Genomic DNA, 17,221 nt, shown 5'->3' on the forward strand with positions numbered 1-17,221 from the left:
AAAGCAAAGGGGAAAACGCGATAAACTTTAAATGAAACGACATGTCGGCTTAACGGGCGAGGGAAAATGCACGGGAAACGCCGGAAAAACTCGGGGAGCCTACAGATTGGAATTGCCGATAGCCAACAATGCAATGAAAACGAGATAAGGAAATTCTAGATTACGGAATGGGACAGCGAAAATAAAAAGGAAAGTGGTAGGGGAATTATTCAAGTTTAATTTAAAGGATTAAGTATATTTGTAACGAAGATAAACATTTATAGATGAAGAACAACATCTAGAAACTTTAAGATACAAAAAGAAAAACCAACTTTTATACTTTCAATGATTTATTTTCCAATGAAAATAATTATTTTAGCACATTTTAAGAAATGCCAAAAAATTAATCTCTCAGAAGACATTAAAATTATATTCTTCGGAAAACCCCAACCGAAGCAAAGTTTTCTCCTTTATTAAGCACATTTTCCTTTGCGAAAAACTTTTGCAAACTTTCGTTTATCAAGAAATTAGATGCTTTATGGACTTTCAATACTTATGCGGTTATTCCACTACATTGGTCGGCTCATTCATTAGAACAATTTTTTCTCAGCCTATACGATTTTACGTAGGTGCGAGCAAGACAGATATATGTCAGCTGCAATGAGCAATTAATGAGCAAAATTTTAAAAACCGAAGGCCACCATTTTATTTTTTTTTGTATGAGCAAAATTGAATCTAAAAAGTACAATTTTGCTCATTTATTAGAGCTACTGTAAATCGGATCTTGCTCGCACCTACGTAAAATCGTATGGGCTGAGAAAAAATTGTACTAATGAATGATCCGAACGATGTAGTGGAATAACCGCATTATAGAAGATTTTTCTATGCAATAGAATTTGCTCGCTCTCTAAAAAATATGATTACAAATCTAGAGGAAATTCAAATTTGCCAGCGAAAATCAGAATCAAGATGAACCCACTTGGAGACCAGGTGAACAGCTAACAATAACAAATTGTGTGTGGGCCACGCCCACCGGCGAAGTCTCACCTACGCCCACCGAAAACAGCAAACGAAAGTTGGTAAGTTGAATTTGCCTTTTTTCAAGGACATTATTGGAACACGACTGGGCTGACTTCTTTTTTTTTGTGCATATTTAGGGGGGTTCGAAGTCAGGGCCCATGTCGACCTATACACCTGTCCACTGGCAGGAAACGTGTCCTCTGCCGCCACCCACCAACGCCCACTGTCCCACTGTCCTCAGCCACGCCCCCTAATCCCGCCCTGAAGGCTGTCCCACTGTCGAGTGCACCAAATACAAATTAGAATTTAAATGAACAATGCAACCAGAGCGGAAGTTTCTGCGAGTGTGAGTGGATTTCTATAAAGGTGTGTGGGTATTAGTGGGTTTTAGCTAAATGCACTGAGAAAAATTACAACCATGTGTGTATAATTGAATAGCCCGTACAAAATTGGTTTTCAGTTATTTTTATGTTTTAATAAATATTAGATGCTTTCGATAAAAAAAATTAAATTTTTCTACCTGATTTATTTACAACAATTATATAAAATTAAATTTTTTCTAGCCTTAATTTCAAAATATATTTGAATTTTTTTAAATTTTTCATAATACACATCAGATCTATTTACCAGTTTATAACATTAAATAAAATTTTTAATTATACAACAAGTTTAAAGAATTTTGAGAGCTATTTTTTCTCAGTGCTACTGAGTTCAGTGTGTATATGTGAGGTCGACATTATGGGTGACATTGCACGTAGATTGGAGCGCGTGGGGCAGCAACATCAACAACAACTCCTGGCAATGGCCATAATGTCATACAGTTTGGCGCGTATTTTTTGCTTTTACCTCCTACGACTCTTTACCCAACTTTGCTGCTCCTTCTTCGCCTCCTTGCCCCCCTTCAACGTGCTCTTTTTGGGGTATTTCGTGAAAACTGAAAATAAGAGGTAGAAAAAAGTTTCGAGATTTCTGCACTGAAGGCGATGTCAAACTGGGTCGCTTCAACTCAGCGGCGAAATGTCAAACGGATTAATGGAATTTCCCAACGAATTTTTTTTCGGAAAAATGCAACGACTTCGAGAGAAAGGAAATTGAAAATGATCATTGGTATAAATTAAGTTAAAAATGTACTCAATGAGAAAACGTGAAGGGGATTGATGGAATTTCACCTGGAAACACAACAATATATTTGTATATCTTAACGATTAAATTTCTAATCAAGAACTACTGTATAAAATGGCAGCCAAAAAAACGGGAAGATGAAACAGTAGCAAAAACGGTTTGACACAGAAATCTGAAATTAAAAACCGAAAATCGGAAATGTTTCGAATTGTGTTGTAACTAAATTTAATTTAACTGCAATAAAATATTTATTAAAGATTTTAAAAAATTAAATTTAATGTAATGAATTGACATAACGATAACATGTTGTGAAATTCAATTAGAAAACCAAAAGTTTCGATGAGGTAAGTCCACAATAAACCCATTGTTACCCATTTAATACTGAGGAGAATGGCAAACAGAACGCAAATTGATTACGCAAGGCGACTACGAACGACAATCCTTTTGGCCACTCTTTTTGAAACGGAAATGCACGGGGATTCCTTTACTGCGCCAAGTCGACCAAGTCAATTAAATATTGAAAGGGCGTTTAAATTGTTGCCCGGTTAACTGGCGAAACGGTTAAACATGAGCTGGGTGCATTCGCCACTCATTCATTAATTCGCCTGGCACCTTCTGGCGACCTACTGCTGTCAAAGTTGAATTTATTAAAGCGAAATTCTTTTAATTAAAAACGTGACAGGTGAAAAATGGCCAAATGGGCGGCAATGGATGGGAGTTGCACATCAAACTGAATCGTGTCCGAATTATATTAATTATGAATTTGGACAATTCGGCTGAAGCCAATTTCGGTTGTGTCCTCAAAAAGCGAGCATTGAACTCGCAATCAACTAAGCCAGCATATATAGAGGTATATATAGCACAAGCTGATTCATTTGCCGTCGAAAGCATTTTGTTTGCTTTCCGAAAAACCCCCTCCCACATACACAGAAATCTAGGGGGCGTGGGGTTGGAAAACAGAACAGAAAGGCTGGCGGGTAACAACGATAGCTCTCTGGCATCGTTTAGCGTCAGGTTGCGAAGTGCGAAATGTTCCCAGCTCGCTAAAAAATTAAATATTCAAATATAGCTGTTGCCACAGCTCACAGGATGAATCCAAAGCTGGGGGAAAAGCAGGGAAAGGAGCGGAATGCAAGAGGAGACGTTTAGTCGGGGATCCAGAGCTTTCGAACTAAAGAGGGACACGAGCAGTTGCACACACATCCATATGCATGTGTGGAGGAGGCGACAAAAGTGTTCCAGTTGATATGGTTTAATATTTCTGAAAATGTCCAAAATTCATGATAATATTTTGCTGATGAAAATGATACCAGGAAACATCATAGATGTAATCATGTATGAGACAATGCTCTGAAATTCCTATTACAACTTTATTTTATTCATATTTTTTTATATTTTTTATGTAAATGAATCATGATCATTATTAAGTTATACGCATTATATTTTTAAAAATACTGAACGCAAGTCGTTGGCTTTTTATCACTAAGGCTGGTTTTTTTGAATTCCATTACTCAAATTTCTGAGTATATCTGATAACTCCACACAACTGGTACTGCCATTCTGAGAGAACTTTGCCAGAGTAGTTAAATCAGTCATAAGAAAACCGTTGTCGTGAACTAACAAAATAAATAAGCTATCCTTGTGTCCTTGAAGTGAGCATTTAGTTTTGAGATCGAGTATATATCCTTTATATGGATGACTAATTATTTAGACTGAAACAACGATCGACCTTAAAAAACAAAAGTTTTTTTAGTTCAGAAAAATAACAGATTTCTTTCTTTATTTAAATAAACAAGTTTTTGGGATTTAAGATAAGAACGTGAAATTATTGACTAAATAGTTTTTGTGTACAGTTTTGTACCACCACCAAATATTTATCAGAGTTTCAGTATTTCGGTCTAATCACAAATATTATATCTTCAATTCTTCAGAATTTTTCTTTGTTGAAAAATGCGAATAGTTCTGCGATCGTTGGTCACAGCTCTTTTGCTGATGATTCAATTTACAAATGCGGAGTATATCAATGGTTTTGCAGTCAGATCTTGCTGTCCTTACAACCAAATAATAAAAGATGGCGTGTGCTCCAAGATGACGCAGGCGGAGTTGAGTGAACTTGATCCTCTCATGAACGTAACTCTCAAAAATGGATTGGTGGTCAAATGGCACTATGAAAACGACAAAACAGTCCATTGGGATTCCTCCATGTCCTGTGAAACTACGGAAATGTTCTACTTGGATAACCGAACTGAGAGGGATCAGTACTCACTGTTTGAGGTATTTCTTAAAATAGTATAGTAACCGTGGCGAATTAAATAGGTTTATTCTATCAATAGGATGGAACTATAATGAGTCACTTTGACGAGACGACCCTGAGCACGTGGATGTACTGCCTCCAGCCTCACTTGTTAGAAGACGGCAGTATTAGAGTTGTACCACATGCCTGCTCAGCTCGACTCAAAAAAGCACAGACAGTCGGTAAGCTAAATCCATAACCAACTTGAGGACTTTCTGACTTTCTTTTCTCACAGTGATGTTAATATCGATGGCCTGCTTGCTGCTGACGATCACCGCATATCTGTTGGTTAAGAAACTCAGGAACTTGCACGGAAAGTGTTTTATCTGCTACATGGCCTGCCTCTTTATGGGATATCTCTTTCTACTTTTTGACATTTGGGGCTTATCGCAGGACTTCTGCATGACCTCAGGTTAGCTGATAGCGACTGTATGATCATGACATAATTGATTACGAACATTTATCTTAAAAATCCTCATCAGGCTTTCTCGGTTACTTTTTCGTCATGGCGGCGTTTTTTTGGCTTTCTGCCATCAGTTTGCAACTTCAGAATGATTTATTCCGCACCTCTTCAAAGGATCGATTTGTAATATTTAGCACTTACGCCTGGGGAATGGCGGTGACCTTGACCGCTGTCACTTACCTAGCCAACCAGTTGGTGAAAAACAACGATTTGAATCCTCGCATAGGCAACGAAGGACATTGTTGGATCAGCAGTGGGTTTGATTGTATTTGTTTTTATTGGTACTTCATCAGCTTTTCTTTTTAACCCATAGCTCAATATTCGTCTGCCATAATCTACTTCTATGGACCGATGTTTTTACTAGTTATGTTCAATTTAGTTATGTTTATTGTGACGGTTACGCGTATAATTGACCTAAGATGGAACCTTGAGCACGATCTAAAGAGGAAGCATGAGCCTATTGTGGAGAAGTAAGCCATATCGTATTTCTTATCATGATAAAAATTGTTTAATTTCGCATTAAAGTTTCTTCTTTTTCTTCCGGCTCTTCATTATTATGGGTCTTTCGTGGATTTTTGAGATAATCTCCTACTTGGTTCAAAGCAATAAATTTTGGTCAGACATATTTATAGTGGCCGACTATTTCAATTGGGCCCAAGGTATCATCATATTTGTGCTGTTTATTCTTAGGGGCTCCACGCTGAAACATTTAAAGCAGAGGTAAGTAATCCTAATTTTGGGGAAAAAAAATAAATCCTGCCTCTTTTTAAACAGCATTACGGGCGAAAGAGAAGAATCGGAGACCGGTAGCAGCGATATCATGCGAAAGGATTCAAAGTCCTACCTACGTTTCGCATAAAAAGTAAATCAAAAATTTGCTAAGTTTATAATGTTACGATTCTTAACGATCCTTTCTCCTTAGAACCAATGTTCGGCGGACGAATACAACGTCTGCGGTATATAATATAACAACGATACACAACATAATTTTCCATTAGCTTACAAATTTTTGGACTGTTTTCGAAAAAACATAAAATATTATTTTTTTATTGTAATAAAAATATTAAAAGAAAAATTTTTTAAAATTGTTTTATTTTTATAGTAGTTTAGGGGGTAAGTACAAAACATATTAGAAAATCTGCATACTTTAAAAAATCGTCCTAAAATATTTATAAAAATTATGTTTTTCAGAAATATTATTCGATGCTTAACCATAGATAGCAAGTACCAACTGACTGATTTTTCCGATTTTTAGTACCATGTGATGGGGTAAGAGCTCGATTTCATTTTTTGGACCGCCCTAATGAACACACATAAGCGCAAAAGACTTTGTGAACCGTCGCTCAAGAGCAAAAACTGTTCGTCGGCACGAATGGGTCATGCTTTGGTTAAGACGCTTTTAAAAAACGCGAAAAAAAAGGAGCCTGCCTTTCAGAATCAGAAAACTGAGAAGAACAACAAAAACGGCTCCTACACAGAAAAAAATTGACAAAAGAACAGACTGATATCTTCTGGTAAATTTTATATTTTTTAAAGATCAAGTTACTATTTTACATTATTTGTTCAAAAAATACTAAATTTGTATTTTGTACGATATGATAAAATATCAAGTTGATATGTTTGAATCATAAATTTGACATGAATCATATCGGCTTTTTATTGATATTAAATAGGGTAGAATTGTTTCATATCGAATTTTTTTTCTGTGTGCAGTCCACTCATTCGCTTGTTGTTCTCTTTGCTTTGTCGAACAAATATTTATAAAAGTTTAGGTACAATATCGTAACAGGATTCCGTATGTATGTGTATGTCTGTATACGATATTGTATTCCTTCCAGATCGTTTTTGTTTATAAGCTTGCTCTTCGTGTTCTCTATCTCTCTCTATCGATCTTATCGCTCCACACTCTCTCTAATAATCGGGGGTAGGTCCGAGTTGTGAGTCAGAGAGGCTTCAGTTGAGTGCCAGCAGTGATCCTGACCAGATAAAACTTGTGAATAAGAACTTTAAACAACTTTGTATAAATATATAAGGAACTGTGTTGGTGCTTAATCTTAATCTTTATCATCATTTTGCAGTATTTTTTCGTCGAAAAATGCGAATACTTCTGGAGTCATTGGTCGCAGCTCTTTTGCTGACGATTCAAATGGCAAATGCTGTAAAAATATGCTGTCCTCGCAACCACGTAATGAAAGATGGCGAGTGCTTCGAGATGACGCAATCGGAGTTGAGTGCGATGGATCCATACCTAAACGTAACATTCCCAAATGGTGCGGTGATTGAGGCGCCCTATGAAAATCAGTACGGGGATTCGCCCATGCTCTGTGGAATTACGGAAATGTTGTACCTGGACAACCTAACTGAAAGGAATCGGTACACACTGTTCGAGGTAGTTCTTAGTATAGTTTAGTAACCGTGGCGAGTTTAACAGGTTTATTCTATCATTAGGATGGAATCGTTCTGCGTCACTTTGACAAGACGACCATGAGCAGGTGGAAGTACTGCCTCCAGCCTCATTTGTTAGAAGACGGCAGTATACGAGTTGTACCTCATACCTGCCCAGAATTTCCTAAGAAAGCACAGACAGTCGGTAAGCTAAATGCATAACCAACTGAAAGACTTTCTGATTTTCCACTTTAAATTTCTTATCACAGTGATTATAATATCGATGGTATGCTTGCTGCTAATCATCACCGCATATCTGTTGGTTAAGAAACTCAGGAACTTGTTCGGAAAGTGTTTCATCTGCTACATGGCCTGTCTCTTTATGGGATACCTCTTTCTACTTCTTGATTTGTGGGACTTATCGCAGGACTTCTGCCTGACAGCAGGTAAGCTGATAGGGACTGTATGATCAAGACATAATTTTTAAATTACATTCTTCTTAAAAATCCTTATTAGGTTTTCTTGGCTACCTTTTCTTCATGGCGGCGTTCTGTTGGCTTTCTGTCATCAGTTTGGAACTCCAGAAGAAATTAAGCGGCTCTACTTCAGTGCATAGCTTTTTGAACCTCAGCATTTACGCCTGGGGAATGGCGGTGGCCTTGACCGGAGTAACTTATCTAGCCAATCAGCTGGTGCATAACAACGATTTGAGTCCTCGCATAGGCACCGAAGATCGTTGTTGGATCAACAGTGGGTTTTCTAATTGTTTTTATCTTTGTCAGCATTCTAACAACTTTTCTTTTCAACCCATAGCTCAATATTCGTCTGCCATTATCTACTTCTACGGACCGATGTTTTTAATAATTATGTTAAATTTAATTATGCTTATTGTGAGTGTTACGCGAAGAATTGACGTTAGTTTGAACCTTGAGAACGATCTAAAGAGGAAGCAGGAATTACTTGCGGAGAAGTAAGTCATATAATACTACTTAAGTACACAACCATTATTTTGAATTTATCCCATTTCCTATTACAGTTTCTTGTTCTTTTTCCGGCTCTTCATTATCTTGGGTATTTCGTCGATTTTTAAGATCATCTCCTACTACGTTCAAAGCAACCAATTTTGGGCAGACGTTTTTTTGGTAGCTGACTACTTAAATTGGTCCCAAGGCTTCATAATATTTGTGCTGTTTATTCTTAAGGGTTCAACTCAAAAACTTTTAAGGGAGGGGTAAGTAATCTTACATTTTGAGGAAAAAAACGAGCAGGAATTATTATTTTCTCTTCTTGCACGGCATTACAAAAGAAGATGAAGAATCGGAAACCAGTAACAGCGATATCACGCAAAAGGATTCAAAATGCTACCGAAGCTTGCCATAAAAGGCAAGTTTAACCTTGCAAAGTTTATCATATTACTATTTCTAACGATCCTTTATCCTTAGAAAAAATGTTACAACAACAATACGGAACACAATTATTATTTTAAAATATATTTAAAATATTTTGAAATCTAATGCTATTTTAATAATATAAAAATTAAGTAAAATATACTTAAGGGCACAATAAATAGATCTTATATTTTTGGACACAGTTTAATATTTAAGGAACGTGACATCTTTGTCGGCTGGCAATCATGGTAAACTACACACAGCTTCAGTTCCCGATGAAGCTTGGTCTTCCAGCTCCAGATACAGATGCAGCTGCAGTTCTGCAGCTCGAGTTTATGGCTGAAAACTAGCGCAGTTAAAAGCCCAGCGGGCGAGTGCCACCAGAATGAAGATGTGTTGGTGTGTGGGTGTTGGCCAAGTTTATGCGGGGCTGGTTGGCTGTGTGGTGTATGTGTGTGCATGTTGGCCGTTGAAGTGTAATCAACAGCACGGCGGCAATTACGGCAGACACTTGTGTGGGTGAGAGTGGAGTCCTGGTGCCGAAAACTCCCCCCTCGTAGGCATAAAAGTTGGCGGGGTGAATAACGCAGCACAATTTGCCAAACTGCACTGAGCGGATTTAGCGCAAAACTGCTAAAATGGGAGGAAAGGAGAAAAGCGTGGATAAACCACTCACATCAGTGCATTCGCCCTCGCTTTTGGGAATTTGAATCCTGGGAGCCGTAGAGCCCGAGTCTCTTTTAACGTGAGCGCATTATAATTTTAATGCATATTACATTTCACGTCACGAATTGAATTCCAAGCTAGGAATAAAATAAAACAGCCAGCTGCGCCCGGTTTTCACCCTCACGGAAATGGATCCATCAGGTGGAAATATTGGGGGTGGCGAGTCCATGAATTCATGGCAAACTTTTAATATTGCGATTGGTTCGGGGAGTTTGAGGAGCTATTGGCTCATTTAAGCCACGATGGAGCGTTCAGTTTTTATAACAAAACGAAAACATGCTTTTTGGGGGAGAACTCGTAGGGTTGAAAGTTTAGCTTTAGCTTTTCGGTTATTTTAGAAAGGATATTAAAAACATCGTAAATTTTAAGCCATCATTATGAAAAATGATTCATTAGTCTACTTAAAATATAGATATTAAATAATGTGTCAAAAATCATAATAGATTTTGATTTATGATTGCTTTTAATTACTAAGTTTTAGCTTATTTTTGGGTTGTAAAAATGTTTTATTATACCCTTGCAGAGGGTATTATGATTTCAGTCAGAAGTTTGCAACGCAGTGAAGGAGACGTTTCCGACCCCATAAAGTATATATATTCTTGATCAGCATCACAAGACGAGTCGATCTAGCCATGTCCGTCTGTCCGTCTGTCCGTCTGTCCGTCTGTCCGTCCGTCTGTCCGTCTGTCCGTCTGTCTGTTTCTACGCAAACTAGTCTCTCAGTTTTTGAGCTATCGGGATGAAACTTTCCCAAAAGTCTTCTTTCTATTGCAGGTAGTATATATGTCGGAGCCGACCGGATCGGACAACTATATCTTATAGCTCCCATAGGAACAATCGGAAAAAAAAAACTTAAAAAAATTCTAGCTTCGGTGTTTTTTGAAATATCACCTTATACTTTTGAGGATGTTATTATACCCTTGCAGAGGGTATTATGATTTCAGTCAGAAGTTTGCAACGCAGTGAAGGAGACGTTTCCGACCCCATAAAGTATATATATTCTTGATCAGCATCACAAGACGAGTCGATCTAGCCATGTCCGTCTGCCCGTCTGTCCGTCTGTCCGTCTGTCCGTCTGTCCGTCCGTCTGTCCGTCTGTCCGTCTGTCTGTTTCTACGCAAACTAGTCTCTCAGTTTTTGAGCTATCGGGATGAAACTTTCCCAAAAGTCTTCTTTCTATTGCAGGTAGTATATATGTCGGAGCCGACCGGATCGGACAACTATATCTTATAGCTCCCATAGGAACAATCGGAAAAAAAAAACTTTAAAAAATTCTAGCTTCGGTGTTTTTTGAAATATCACCTTCTACTTTTGGGGATGTTATTTTTTAAATATATTTGAATTTCGAATTAATTATTTAAAAAATCGGACTACTATATCATATAGCTGCCATAGGAACGATCGGAAAATTAATGGAAAAGTAATAGGAAATAAATTCTAGTTTCTTTGGTTTTTATTGTATTATCTTCTACTCTAGGATATGACTCTTTTTAAATATTTCCGAATTTCAATTTTAATTTAATCAAAATCGGACGACTATATCATATAGCTGCCATAGGAACGATCGGAAAATTAATGAGAAATATTAGAAAATTGAACATTTTTGCGATTTGTTAATTAATAGGAATGATCTGCAAGGGTATATAAGCTTCGGCTGGCCGAAGCTAGCTTCCTTTCTTGTTTTTATTTGTCTTTAACGGTTCCATAAATATTTGTCCCGGAACTAAGAGCCGTTTGGTCGTTCCTTTCCTAAATTAAAAGTAGTGATTAAACGATTTATAAGGGAATTCCAAGTTTAAAGCTTCCTTTAAATTTAACAGGCGGATGAGAAAACGGCCCTTACTGTTCATTAAATGGCCTGTCATCTTAAATTGTTCGATTGCTGAATCGATGCACCTTTTCTCCCCATTCGCCTGCATTGATTTTAATAGCTTCGAATTGAACGGAAAATGGAGTTCATCCAGCAATACCGATTGGCTGGCTGCTCATATCGATAACCAAACACAAATAGAAAGTTTTCTGGGCGATGGAAAGGGGAGAGCCATTCAATTTTTATTAAATAACTTCATGCATGGCAAGTGCTTTGCTGCGAAAGGATTCGGTTCTCTAGGCGATGTGAGGATGGGATGTGGATGAGGATTGGGATGGGGATGTGGATCTGGATGTCCTCCTGTCGCTGCTCGATGGCTCTGTCAATAGCAGTCGTAGCATCTGGGCGGCTGGATTGGAGTGGTTCAACGGGGGGCGTGGCAGGAGGATTTTTATTGAAACGCCTCGATGCCAGGCTCCAAATCGCATATTATCGCGTCCTCTGTGTGTGTGTGTGTGTGTGTGTGTAGGGGGGTCTTGGGCGTATCCTGCCATGTCCTGCGCCTGCATTGATCATTAATCTTTGCAAGCTGCCAACGTGTTCGCCTTTTTCGGACCTCAATTGCCCGGCGAGTGTGAGTGTGTGCATTAAATGGCGGATGAAGTCCATTAGAAAACTATTGAAGCACATTTTGTCGATTGCAGCTAGCCAGTTGCCTGCAGTCGAGCAGAGCCAAACTCCATATCCTGGCCATGTGGCAGGATGTGGCAGCTGCCGCAATTGAATGCTCTCCTCGATTTTAGCCCCCCTCTAACCACCATTTCAACCCCTCGAGGAAAACCGAAAAAGAGATTTAAAGCGAAAGCAGCAAGAGCCAGGCTTTCAATTAACCGACGAAAGAACTGCAATTTGTTGGCCTAATCGAAGCTTCTTTGTATCGGGCAGAAATATAATGCAACCAATCGAAGAACATGGGTTCTTTTCAATTTCAGATTGGAAGAAATAAAATCTTTCAAGTTTATATTGGAAAAAAGTGGTAAAAGCAATGGAAAAACATATTAAAGGCAGGGAACATAAAGAATTATTGGACTTAAAATAAAGTTTAGTACTAACACATCAATAAGTATGTAAGTATTTGAATTTATGTTCCAAAATAAGTCAGAAACTTGCTTTTAATAAATAACAATATGAGTTGTTTACTTCAATTCTTTAATAAAATAATTTAAATTTAATTAGCTGTCGAATCTCAAACAGAACATCGAAAAGTAGGGAGCAAACAAAAAAATACAAAATAAAATATGAAAAAGGTCCAGATGCTCAACCGCAAATAAAGTTCTTTGAGTATTAAAAGGAAAATAAATAAAATGCAATTAAATATGAAAGAAATAAAAAGGGAAAACATACATTCGCTCGCTTCAGCTCTTTTTTCGCTGGTTTATTTTCCATTTTTGCCCTTTTATGGCATTTGCTGCCTTCTTTTGTTGGTATTTTGCTTAATTATCCACATGAAAAGTCCTTCACAAATTCCATGGGGCAAGCGCGAAAAGATGGAGCAGAGGAAAAAGCGTGAAATGAAATTACATTAACAGTGGGGAATAAAAGTGGAAATATGTTAGAAATGCGAGCGGTCCAGAAGTGAACGTCAAGTGCCAAAATGAAGCTAACTTTGAAGAGATTTTCGCCTAGAGGTGGAATGGCTAGGAGTTTTTGGTGGGAGAAAAGAAAAGAGCGTGAATTCCAGTGGCAGATTTGGTATTTCAAAGTGGTCATTACAGAAGTTGAATGGTCTTCGAAGTTGATGCGAAGTTTTGTAGTTCCGTTAAATCGGATTAACTTTTGGGGCATTCCTTACCAAACAAGGGAGAATGCTATAGTCGATTGCCTCGACTATCAAATACCCATTTACCCTACGAACAACGGGTATACAAATTCCTTATAGTATTTTATTTCTTAGTTGTTATAAGCTTTAAAATAAAATATAATACATAATTGAAGCATACAAATTAAATCTACTTATTTATACAATACTTGCACCCAATTAATTTAGGTCGTTAGCAGCAGACACCAAAAAGACTGACCTGATACAAATGGCACGAACCTTCATTTGACCCCCCGTCTGGCATTTCACTCGCAAAGTTCAAATGCAAACGCTGCCCACAAAGATCCGGAAAAAGGTTCAAATAACCCAAATAAATTCTTTGCACTTATTTAGAAATACTCCTTCGGCTTTTCCCTATTGACAAGAGTATTTATTTTTATTTTGGTTTAGCTCTTTTTTGGCTTTCTCTTTTATGCAGTTCATTTGCCAACCAAAAAGCGAAGAGGGGCTAAAAAAAAATAAATAAATGGCAACGAAAGAAAAAATTTAATTAAATCAAATGTATATACATTTTGTATGTGTATGTGTGGGCTGCTGGCTTTTTAATTTGATTATATGTTTGTTCTTCTGTTTGTTTTATGTATTTTATATTTTCCTTTTGGCACATGGTTTTTGTTGTTTCAGAAGGCAAAAGACAAATGTTGGGGGAATAAGCGCAAAAAAACAAGCAGAACTGGCACGAGTGTAAATTCAATTAAAAAACGCTTTTCAAATATTCATTACGCCAGAGGCGGTAGGAGGTGGGTGAATGCAGGGGGCGTGGGCGGAAGTTGGTTAATTAGCGCCTGGAAGTATGCTGCGGTTTTTGCCTCGATTTTATTTTCTAGGCCAAAAAAAGGCCGCTTGTACGAACGCCTGCTTGCATAATAATAATAATCATGTCACAAGAAACAGGACATGCATGCTAAATTGCACATGGGAAAATGCTTATAAAAAAATGTCTAATGAAAAAATATTTTTAATTACATTTGTAAACAAACATTTTGTGTAATATAAAAAACCTTGAAAAAAAGTTAGTTTAAAATGTGGTAATAATTTTGAAATAATAAGAAATCTTGATTCTAGATAGCTTAACCCACTTCATATAATATTTTTTCGCCGTGCATCGACCCCATTTAACCCCCAAAAGCGGGCTTTGTGTAGCAAAAAGTTCTAGCTCCAAAAAAGGCGCTCAAAAAGCGTGGAAATTTGATTGTTGTTGCCGGCTGCGGCTGCTGTGGCATGATGAAGTGTCATGAAATTTAATCAATTTATTTGAAACGTGAGCGGATTCCCCGGCACTTTGCCTGGGTTCTCGATGTCCTCTTCTTGTTGGGGCAATAAATAACATCAGCGTCGTCTGTCGGTCGCTCAACTAAAAATTGTAACAGAGCAAAAGTGCCAAAGTAAATAACAAACAATGAAAATGCAATAACAACAGGGCCCAAAATGGAAACAAAGGCGAAGGGAAGAAAGGAAGTGCGGAGAAATATCGCAAATAAAGTTTCATTGTTTAGCAAGCGGGAATAACCGCACGCCACACACACACAGAGATACTCAACCACACATAGATACTCGCAAATACATACACAAGCTCCAGCCCCACACAAACACATTACGGCTATGCTTCTTTGGGGCCAAAACATTTTCGAAGTAAAAAAGAGGAAAATGAAAGGGAAATAAAAGTCTACATTTCAGCAACGAAGTTTGGATGAGCTTGCATGGTGGACATTACTAAGCTGGATTTTTCGGGGTTTTTTTTGGGGATTTTCCTGGCACAACATTGTAAAATTTCTCATAGTTAGCAAGCCCTGCAAGCTTACATATATTCTGCAATCTCTCAAAATAAAAATCCTAAAGAACCGGGTGTTGTTAGTAATTAAGAATAAGGGCTGCTAAAATATTTTAGAAGGAGAAAATAGAAATAAAATACATTTCCCCTGTTGTTTAAGGATAGTTGATAGTTTTAGACTTTGTTAACATTTAATAATATTTTTTTAGAAAATTGTTATATTAATTTGTAAAAATAAATATTTATTTCAAAAATAAAACAGCTCAATTTCGATTTTAAAATCTCAAACAAAATATTTTAAAATTCTTAAAATCAATCAATGATCAATAAAGCTTAAATGATGTGTCAAATAATTATTTTTAACAAAGAAAGAAATATCCTTGTTAAAATTTAATGCTGATCAGGTGTTTTTAAACGTTGAATTTAGCAGGAAAATCCCAAAAACAATAAGAACAAGAATATACGAATGTACGATTTTCCGGGTAAGGCATACGGAAAAGCCAACACCTCTCTTCTCCTTTTAGCTGGTCCTCAGGAAAATCCTTTTCCAACTCCTCCGCCAAGCACGTACGCAGACCAAAAGAGCCTTCTTGCACCGCCCCCATCCCCCTTTCCCTCTCAAAAACACCCATTTGTCAGGACCCCATCCAGGGTTTATAGAACCATTCTGGCTCCTCTTCGGAGAACGTTTTGTGCCATTATTGTTGGCATAACTCCGCAACGCAGAGCAAAAGAGAAATGGAAATGGGAAAGGGGGCATAGAGAACGTTTATAAATTTATTGTTTTCTACGACGCGTGTACTCAAGTGTTGCTGCGTGTTTTTGGCAACAAATTTGTTCAACAACCATGGCGGTGAAGTGAGGGAAATTAGGGCGGGAAAGCCCATTCAACTCGTTGCGGTGACGCATTTTATCATAATTACATTAACACGCTCGCCCGCCAGCCGCCCTTCCTTTATTTCCCGCTCATAAATTCAAAACAGATCCCCCAAAGTAGGCAAAGTCGACAGAATCTTTAAAGCCAACTTCAAGCCAAAAGCTTTGGCGTGCTGCAAAAAATAATGGAAAAAATAAACATAAATAAATGTACTGCAGCAGCAGGAGGAGCAACAACAACTCGGCTATGCGTGTTTTCGTATTTGTTATTGCTGTTGGTTGAAAAGTGCACACATGACATATTATTTCAACAATGCGAGAGTATGTGTGCGCCAGAGACACTGCAGTCTTTCTGCAACTGCTACTACTACTACTGCAGAAGTTGATGTTAAAGGACTCTGTAAAACAATGGGAGTATTGGACTGGGTATCATAAAAAAGTTATACAAATTTTAGGGTTTTAAAAAAGAGTTTAAAATATTTAAGGTCTTCAGATAAAAGCAATCCCCAGAAGTTGAAGAAAGTTATTGCCTACTCAGTTGAAACGTCACACATTAAACAATTTTAAACAAATTTTCTAGACTTAGAAGAATAAAATGCAATTCTACCAGTTCCTTATATTTTTTCAACTTTAATGCAATGTTAATATGAGAATATTCCAGTGGTGGATCCATAATATGGTTGAGGGGGGATTTCAGAACAAATTTTTTATTGCATACTTTTTGAATACCTAATTTCTTTAATTTTCACCCGACTGGGGACGGGAGATTTATTACCCATATCCTTATCCTTATTTATTTAATAAACACCAGATTTTAAAAGAAATCTAAAAGAGTTATTGTAAATATTAAAATAATGAATCCCATAAATAAATTGTTTGTATTAAATTGTCTCTCAAAATCCATAGTAGTTATTTTAACAAGATATCAGGACGTTCTGACCAGTCCCAGCAATTTTTCTCCCATTTCGGCTTACAAAATCCATTTCGCGCCATATGCGCATTTAGCACAGACCGAACCGCAAAACCAAGAGGCCGAGAGGCAAGTCAAGCCAAGTGAAAGGGCTAACACACACACACAGTCGCACACACATAGGCATAATTAAAAACATTTTTGCAGCCACCGTTGAGAGAGGAAACAACAAAGGGAGATGACCATATTTAGGCCAAACTTTTCTGCAATCCACTATGGGGAAAAATTCCGTTTTTTTGGCATAAACTCTAGTTTTAAAGATAGGGCCTTGAAAATTATAATATATACTCCTTATGCACAAATAGAATTTCGGTTTTTTCCATTTTTTGAAAAAACCTTACGGTTGTAAAAACACCACCCACAGCCACCCACCCACCACCTCCCCATTATGGTCAACCCCCTAAAAATTTGTAAGAATATTTTTTTTATTAATAAAAAACATTTTTATATAGATAACTTATGTAAGATATAATATTAATAAAATAAAATTTAATTATTCTCCATCGAAACTCTCTGAAACAAGCAAGAAAGTTAAAAAA

General features: G+C 37.3%; 4 protein-coding genes across 6 annotated transcripts in view; 3 read left to right on the plus strand and 1 right to left on the minus strand.

Moving 5' to 3' along the window:
- Positions 1-17,221, minus strand: part of ttv (exostosin glycosyltransferase 1 ttv) — an 80,992-nt gene that overhangs the window by 54,326 nt on the left and 9,445 nt on the right. The window lies entirely within an intron of this gene.
- Positions 3,732-4,831, plus strand: LOC138912559 (G-protein coupled receptor Mth-like). Its single transcript, XM_070213625.1, has 4 exons — positions 3,732-3,773; positions 4,157-4,395; positions 4,455-4,596; positions 4,650-4,831. Exons 2-4 carry the CDS (start codon positions 4,210-4,212, stop codon positions 4,829-4,831), a joined length of 510 nt encoding a protein of 169 aa, XP_070069726.1. The 5' UTR covers positions 3,732-3,773; positions 4,157-4,209.
- Positions 5,020-5,736, plus strand: LOC138912561 (G-protein coupled receptor Mth-like). The gene is made up of 4 exons (XM_070213628.1): positions 5,020-5,130; positions 5,191-5,347; positions 5,403-5,597; positions 5,652-5,736. Exons 1-4 carry the CDS (start codon positions 5,028-5,030, stop codon positions 5,734-5,736), a joined length of 540 nt encoding a protein of 179 aa, XP_070069729.1. The 5' UTR covers positions 5,020-5,027.
- Positions 6,846-8,645, plus strand: LOC138912490 (G-protein coupled receptor Mth-like). Of its 3 annotated transcripts, none has more exons than XM_070213448.1 (8): positions 6,846-6,870; positions 6,956-7,266; positions 7,326-7,467; positions 7,532-7,708; positions 7,779-8,012; positions 8,076-8,232; positions 8,299-8,493; positions 8,569-8,645. In XM_070213448.1, the coding sequence occupies exons 2-8, from the start codon at positions 6,973-6,975 to the stop codon at positions 8,573-8,575; spliced, it is 1,206 nt and encodes a 401-aa protein (XP_070069549.1). In that variant the 5' UTR covers positions 6,846-6,870; positions 6,956-6,972; the 3' UTR covers positions 8,576-8,645. The 3 variants fall into 3 exon arrangements, with proteins under 3 accessions (XP_070069549.1, XP_070069548.1, XP_070069550.1); XM_070213447.1 differs by having other exon boundaries at positions 6,849-6,895; XM_070213449.1 differs by having other exon boundaries at positions 6,849-6,895; positions 8,572-8,645.

Source organism: Drosophila takahashii, chromosome 2R (genome assembly GCF_030179915.1).
Source record: "Drosophila takahashii strain IR98-3 E-12201 chromosome 2R, DtakHiC1v2, whole genome shotgun sequence".
Taxonomy (NCBI): domain Eukaryota; kingdom Metazoa; phylum Arthropoda; class Insecta; order Diptera; family Drosophilidae; genus Drosophila; species Drosophila takahashii.

What these genes read in the sequence shown, in the direction of transcription:
- LOC138912559 (XM_070213625.1), top strand. Translation starts at nt 4,210, where the DNA reads ATGACGCAGGCGGAGTTGAGTGAACTTGATCCTCTCATGAACGTAACT. An exon ending in ATCAGTACTCACTGTTTGAG is followed by an intron (nt 4,396 to 4,454) that starts GTATTTCTTAAA and finishes TTCTATCAATAG; the next exon opens with GATGGAACTATAATGAGTCA. An exon ending in CAAAAAAGCACAGACAGTCG is followed by an intron (nt 4,597 to 4,649) that starts GTAAGCTAAATC and finishes CTTTTCTCACAG; the next exon opens with TGATGTTAATATCGATGGCC.
- LOC138912561 (XM_070213628.1), top strand. Translation starts at nt 5,028, where the DNA reads ATGGCGGTGACCTTGACCGCTGTCACTTACCTAGCCAACCAGTTGGTG. An exon ending in CATGAGCCTATTGTGGAGAA is followed by an intron (nt 5,348 to 5,402) that starts GTAAGCCATATC and finishes TTCGCATTAAAG; the next exon opens with TTTCTTCTTTTTCTTCCGGC. An exon ending in CTGAAACATTTAAAGCAGAG is followed by an intron (nt 5,598 to 5,651) that starts GTAAGTAATCCT and finishes CTTTTTAAACAG; the next exon opens with CATTACGGGCGAAAGAGAAG.
- LOC138912490 (XM_070213448.1), top strand. Translation starts at nt 6,973, where the DNA reads ATGCGAATACTTCTGGAGTCATTGGTCGCAGCTCTTTTGCTGACGATT. An exon ending in GGACTTCTGCCTGACAGCAG is followed by an intron (nt 7,709 to 7,778) that starts GTAAGCTGATAG and finishes AATCCTTATTAG; the next exon opens with GTTTTCTTGGCTACCTTTTC. An exon ending in AGATCGTTGTTGGATCAACA is followed by an intron (nt 8,013 to 8,075) that starts GTGGGTTTTCTA and finishes TTCAACCCATAG; the next exon opens with CTCAATATTCGTCTGCCATT.